The 7,220-nt window shown below is 42.7% G+C and overlaps 1 protein-coding gene across 1 annotated transcript; it reads left to right on the top strand.

Moving 5' to 3' along the window:
• The first annotated feature begins 1,221 nt into the window (after positions 1 to 1,221).
• Positions 1,222 to 6,005, top strand: CER1 (cerberus 1, DAN family BMP antagonist). Its single transcript, XM_008050951.1, has 2 exons — positions 1,222 to 1,778; positions 5,362 to 6,005. Exons 1-2 carry the CDS (start codon positions 1,275 to 1,277, stop codon positions 5,656 to 5,658), a joined length of 801 nt encoding a protein of 266 aa, XP_008049142.1. The 5' UTR covers positions 1,222 to 1,274; the 3' UTR covers positions 5,659 to 6,005.
• The last annotated feature ends 1,215 nt before the right edge of the window (positions 6,006 to 7,220 follow it).

The raw sequence follows: 7,220 nt of genomic DNA, 5'->3' as shown, positions 1-7,220 counted from the left end.
TTTAAATGGGAGGCATTTAACAAATTTTCCTTTGGTTCCTGAAAACTCACGTTTGCCTCAATCTTTAACTCACCGGGTCATCAATTATGGTCGAATAAGGGAAGATGATGTGGATTCAGTAAGGCAAGGAACTGACCACCAGCCAGCTTCATGCCCAAAGCTATCAAACCTGATGTTTAGAATCCCCATTCTCAAGTCTGGCTATTTGTTTAAAGAAAAAGAAAATCAATAGAATGGCTTGAGGGAGACATTTCCCATCCTCACTGAAGCCTGATGAGCTGTCAGTCTATTTCTTTGTACCCTGTTGAGAAATACGTGAACAACCGGAAGAGTTTATCTGATGACTGACCAGTTGTGAAATTTAGCACCCTGTAATTGATTCTTATTGTGAGTTTCCACGTGTGGAAAAGGAGAATGTATTCCTTTAGTGGGTTAAAAATCAACGGCCCCAGTTCGTAAGAGAAATGAGTTCCTGCTCAACCCGCACCTTGGGAGGCTGAGGTGAGTGGATTGCCTGAGCCCGCGGGTTTGAGACCTGCCTGGGCAACTTGGCGAGACCTCATCTCCACAATAAATCAAAAATTACCCGGGCGTGGTAGCACGCGCCTGTAGTTCCAGCTACTCGGAAGGCTGAGGTGGAAGGATCGCCGGAGTCCAGCAGGTCGAGGCTGCACTCCAGTCTGGGCGATAGAGTGAGACTCCAACTCAAAAAACAAACAAACAAACAAACAAAACCTCTCTATCTCTTCCTTTTCCTCCCTTATGACTTTGATATACGTCTTCTTTGGCCCTGTGTGTGTGAATAGAATTCTTAAAAACTGTATGCCTTTCATTTTTATCCGATATACATCTCACATCAAAACATGTCTATTCTATCTCAGCACATGCAGATACACACAGCAAATGTGAGCTGACTCCAGACCTTCTGACAACAGCGATGGGAAATCCGGGCAAAGAATGTGTTGTTTTTGCTAATACTGCTCTTTAAATCTCAGACATAGCTCAACTGTCAGCTAATTACCCCCTGGGCTCCAGGCTTTCACTGGGGCCTTCTAAAACACACAAAAGCAAAGTAAAGGCAGAAAGCCATTAGCACTACATAATTCAAGCAAACAATAAATGTGTTTACTCTGCCTTGTTACTGACCACCTGCCTTCCCATCCCACCAGGCAGTTATCCATATATAGGATTTCCTTGCGCCCAGTCCTGCAGAGTGAGCCTTACTTTGGGCCTCTCCATCTGCGGGTCTGAGAAGCTTGGGCCCCCCCGACAGCATGCAATTCCTCTTACTTCAGCTGCTGGTGCTCCTGCCTCTAGGGAAGGCCGCAAGGCACCAGGATTGCCACCAGAATCAGTGTTCCTTTCCCCCTGTGCTCCTGGAAAGGAATCGAAGAGAGCTGCCCACGGGGAATCACGAGGATGCTGAGAAGCCAGATCTGTTTGTCGCTGTGCCACATCTAATAAGCACCAGCCCAGTAAGGGAAGGCCAGAGGCAGAGAGAGAAGATGCTGTCCAGGTTTGGCAGGTTCTGGAAGAAGCCTGAGGGAGAGCTGCGCCCACCCAGGGACTCAGAGGGTAAGCACTTTCCAGCTGGAACCCAAGCCCTCAACCAGACGGTAGATGAGAGGAAACTGGAGAAATCGCCTCTTCGGGAAGAAGCAAAGAAATTCTGGCACCACTTCATATTCAGAAAAAGTCCTGCTTCCCAGGGGGTCATCCTGCCCATCAAAAGCCATGAAGTACATTGGGAGACCTGCAGGACAGTGCCCTTCCGCCAGGTTTGTGTTCTGAGAGGAGAGGATAAAGGTTTGCAGGAACGGGTGGTCAGCTGGGACAGGCAGAGAGAGGGAATAAAGCTGTCAGGAGCCTGAGTCTCATCTAACTCCCGATATCCACAGGCATTCGTCAAAGGATTTGGTAAAGTTTCCATTTCCTTCTGACTTTCCCACTGTTTCTTGCCATTCTGGAAATGTTGCAAGAATGTTAATGTCAATATCAGTAATCAATCACATTGATGACACAGAGCTTTGTTTTATTTTTTTATCTTTATGTTGGAGGTGAGATATCCAGAGAGATAAAATAAGACTGTACCCTCAGTTAGGAAACTGGGAATTTAGAGTGTTTACCAGAACTGCTCCATTAGCTATATTTGTGTACACTATTAAGTTAAGGGTGATCAGGTCAACTTTGCCGATCGATAAGGCGAGGTACATTGGACTCCTTTCCAAGAATCCTCACATTCATTTATGATGATCTTATTCCCTGTCACACCCGACTCCTTCATAGGTTTATGAAGGGCTTTTTTTTTTTTTTTAATTTACTTATTTATTTTTTTGAGTTGGAGTCTCTGTCTCCCAGGCTGGAGGGCAGTGGCACACTCCTGGCCACCGCAGCCTCAATTTGCTGGGCTCCGTTGATCCTTCCGCCTCAGCCTTCCAAGTAGCCGGAACTACAGGCGTGCGCTACCAGGCCTGGCTAATTTTTGATTTATTGTAGAGACGAGGTCTCTCCAAGTTGTCTGGGCTGGTCTTGAACCCACGGGCTCAGGTAATTCACTTGCCTTGGCCTCCCAAAGTGCTGGGATTACAGACTGAGCCACCGAGCCTGGCCTATGAAGGGCTTTTAAAAGAGTTTGTCAAAGCTATTCAACTTTAAAAAGGTTATCCCACAACCTCAAAGTATGTTGAGGTTCTCAGGTATGGGTTGCTATATCACTTCTTGTTTTAGAATATCAAAAAAAAAAAAAAGATTTGGTTTAACTTATTTTCTTATAAGCATTCAAAATATAATCTTGATATGAAGTCACATCTTCTCCCCTTAGAAATATTTTCCCCCTGATTCACGTTGGGTTGGCTGATTTGTAGATATCACAATCAATTCCACATTATAAAGATAAAGGGCAGGCCAGGAGTGGTGACTCACACGTATATTTGCAGTATTTTGGGAGACTGAGGCCAGATGATCACTTGAGCTCAGAAGTTTACGACCAGCCTGGGCAATATAGTGAGGGCTGCAAAAACTACAAACATTAGCTGGGCATGATGGCACATACATGTAGTCCTAGCTTCTCAGGAGGCTGAGGTGGGAGAATCACCTGAGCCCTGGCATTCAAGGCTGCCATGAGCCATGCTTGTGCCAGTGCCTCCAGTGTACCTCACCTTAGCAACAGACCAAGTTGACCTCATCGCCCACAACTTAATAGTGTACACAAATGTAGCTGTCGGAGCAGTTTTGGTGAATACTCTAAATTTCCAGTTTCTTAACTGGGGGCACAGTCTTACTCATCTCTCTGGATAGATCACCTCCAACATAAAGATAAATAAATAAGACAAAGCTCCAGTCTGGATGGCAGAGTGAGATCATAAAGGGAAATTCTACTATCTACTTCCTCCAACCCTGGCCATACCAATATTCCAAACATTAAATTAAAATGGAGACCTTGCATTAGACCCTGAAACATGAAGATATTGAATCAAAACCAATGTGGGACAGAGTAAAATTTTACAGTCCAGTAATGCTCCCCAATTAAGCAAACAATATTATAAGGCAGTTGACCATGCAAGGCACTTAAATATTCTGCCTGAAAAAGGAAGGATATGCAGCAATGACAAGTCAATTATCAAATAATAATTATGGTGCTGTTGGCCCATGTGCAATTAGAAAATTGCTCTTAAGGATCAGACCATCAAATTTCCTTTGAAATTCTTACTTTGAATTCTATTGCCAATTAAATTAAAATTAAGGTGTTTGACTCCTCTCTTTCTCTCTCTCTCTCTCTCTCTCTCTCTCTCTCTCTCTCTCTCTCTCTCTCTCTCGCTCTCTCTCTCTCTCTATATATATATATGTGTGTGTGTGTGTGTGTATTTTTTGCGTTGGAGTCTCACTCTGTCACCCAGACTGGAGTGCAGTGGCCGCTCCTGGCCACCGCAGCCTTGACCTGCTGGGCTCTGGCGATCCTTCCGCCTCAGCCTTCCGAGTAGCTAGAATTACAGGTGCGCTCTTTCATGCCCGGCTGAGTTTTGATTTATTGTAGAGATGAGGTCTCGCCAAGTTGCCCAGGCGGATCTCGAACCCGCGGGCTCAGGCAATCCTCTCACCTCAGCCTCCCAAGGCGCGGGATTACAGGCTGAACCACCAAGCCCTTCTGACTCCTATATATTCGGAAGGGCACATAAAGCTCTGTGTATGGAGTTGTGAGAGGTGCAGGTGGTGTTCTGAATGATGATTTGCAGGCATATGTGTTGCAAATCTGCAGCATGATTTCGTAACTCTGAATGCACTCTGGGCTCCACCAAATAGGAGAGCATTAAACTTAGAAGCTTCTGATCTATTGTCAAGTGAACAAATATGTATTAAGAACCGACTATGTACAATACACTATGAGGAGTAAAACGGTAGGGCACATTACTTTTACAAGAAGGCTGTCAGCCGGGTGCAGTGGCTCACACCTGTCATCCCAGCACTTTGGAAAGTGAGAGCATTGCCTGAGTTCAGGGGTTCGAGACCAGCCTGGGCAACTTGGCAAGATCTGGTCGCTACAATAAATAAAAAAAACTAGCCAGGCGTGGTGGTGCGTGCCTGTAGTTCCAGCTACTTGGAAGGTGAGGCAGAAGGATCACCTGAGCCCAGCAGGTCAAGGCTGTGGTAGCTGTGAGCATATCGCCTCACTCCAGCCTGGGTGACAGAGTGAGACTCTGACTCAAAAAGAAAAAAAGAAGAAGAAGAAGACAACTGCCATTAGAATTTTTTTCAACTGATCACTCCGATTAGATAAAACTTCTGAAAGTTTGGCATTTATAGTGTAGAGTAAAATGTCTTCATGTTAACTTACGGATTTCCTAAGGTTGTTTTAATAATTGACTCAGGGCCGGGCTTGGTGGCTCAGCCTGTAATCCCACGCATTGGGAGGCTGAGGTGAGTGGATTGCCTGAGCCCGTGGGTTCGAGACCTGCCTGGGCAACTTGGCGAGAACTCATCTCTACAATAAATCAAAAAATTAACCGGCATGGTAGTGCGCGCCTGTAGTTCCAGCTACTTGGAAGGCTGAGGCGGAAGGATTGCCAGAGCCCAGCAAGTCGAGGTTGCGGTGGCCGGGAGTGGCCACAGCACTTCAGTCTGGATGACAGAGTGAGACTCCAACAAAAAAAAAAAAAAAAAATTGACTCAGTAAAGAAAGCTTAGTTGATGTGGCTGTATGCCCTCCTAAATACCATCACTTGGATGTTGCAAAATGTATCCAAATTGGAAAGCTATGGAAATTTTGTCCTAAATTATCTTCAGTCTTATAAAGTATAGCTTCCACATTATGCGTATTTAAGAAATGACTCAAGATAACGTAGTGGAAATGTGTTTGATTTTTAGATGATCACCCATGAAGACTGTGAAAAAGTAGTTGTCCAGAACAACCTTTGCTTTGGAAAATGCGGGTCTGCTCATTTTCCTGGAGCTGCACAGCACCCACATACCTTCTGCTCCCACTGTTCTCCTGCCAAGTTCACCACAATACACTTGCCGCTGAACTGCACTGGCCTTGCCCCCGTGGTCAAGGTGGTGATGCTGGTGGAGGAGTGCCAGTGTGAGGTGAAGACAGAGCATGGAGATGGACACCTCCTACAAGCTGCCCCTCAGGATTCCTTTATCCCAGGAGTTTCAACTTAAAAGGCTGTCCTGCTACTACCTTTGAAATGCAGAACCACAACAGCAAAGATGCTGATTATTCAGCCTGAAAATGCTAATTGGGTACATAATATTTTAAAGGAAATGTGGCTTTAAAAGTAGTTTTAAGATAGCACAATTTAGAGGAAATGGTGTTTGTCTAGTTATTGGTACATGTTTGGGACCCGGTCTCAGCTCTGCCACTAACTGGCCATAGAATGTTAAGTTGTACAAGTGTTTTCCACCTGAAGTTTTTCATTAATAAATGAGGAACTCGATGATTGCTCAAGTCTTTTTGACTACTAATATTCCATGATCTTTTCTCCAAGTTTTGGTAAAAGCCCTCCATCGAAAGAAGGGAAAGAAATAAACTAGACCATAAAAATGGACTTCTTTAATAGTTTGCAAATCACCAGTAAGAAAGAAAGAAAGAAAAAAAGAAAGAAGAGAAAAGAAAAAAGAAAGAATAGGATTATTAGAAAGGATTCCTTATTCTTGAGTTCCTTTGCAATATTCAGGCAGAGTTTTATTTCTATCAGATGAGTAAGTCTTTCTTTGGATGTAAGGAGTGACTTTCTTGGATGACTCTTTATTTTATACTCCTCATATAAAGGTCTTGCTATCAGGTCTCTGACTTTGAAGAAGGAACATTGATGCTACTTTTAGCAGTTTATGTAGGGAAGAGGAACAATCATCTGTAGCCAAATAAATACTTATTGCGAGGAAGGAAAAAATACAGAGGGTGCCAAAAATATATATACACATTTTAAGAAAGGAAAAAACTGTAATAAAATTGTTAAACTCAATTAGATAAATAAAAGTCATGTTTGACTTTTGCAGTAACAAGAGGTGCTCAAAGTGGTTACCATCAGTGTCCAGACACTTCTGCTTATGGTAGACATCTCTTAACATTGATTAAAACGTGTATACATTTCTTTGGCACCCTGGTATATGACCAGTCCCAAGTTTCAAGATTAATCTAGAAATGCCAGTAAAAATAATTTTTAAAAGTCAGTAGATGTCGAATTAAATAAACTGCGAATGATTTAAAATTGAAACAATTTACAAGCAAAATTCTTGATTAACATGCATTTTGAATTAGGTAGTGAGATTTCTGTGTTTGAATGACTTTTTTGCTATTGAATAAAACTTTGTATTACACTTTTTTGGCAAATGTTAAAATTACAAGTTCTGAAAATATTTGGAGTATTTTAATGCATTAAACTTTAGTGTATGAAGCATTGTGTAAAATGCTCTTATATTTTGTCCTCATTTGTTTTGCTGATCTCATGATTAAATGCACTATGGAGAGACTACCTAGCTAGAAGCATTTCTAAAATATCTTTATACGCTTGTGATACTGGCCCAATGATTTCTTCTGACTGTACAAGTAGCTTTCTGTTTGAGTTCTTCAATCATTGTCTTGTAGCAATTGCTTTCCTCCTGTCTGTATTTATTTGTATGCATAAATTGTGCGGAACTGGCTTTTCCCAGCCAGATTGCTTTTTATATAATAATTCTCTAAAAATTCATTTCTGAAAATTACTTTAATTATTTGGATCTTT

This window comes from Carlito syrichta, unplaced genomic scaffold, assembly GCF_000164805.1.
Source record: "Carlito syrichta isolate Samal-C Ts95f unplaced genomic scaffold, Tarsius_syrichta-2.0.1 Scaffold154501, whole genome shotgun sequence".
Classification (NCBI taxonomy): Eukaryota; Metazoa; Chordata; class Mammalia; order Primates; family Tarsiidae; genus Carlito; species Carlito syrichta.
Note: the sequence above shows the minus strand (reverse complement) of the source record. Positions and strands in the feature narration are given on the sequence as shown.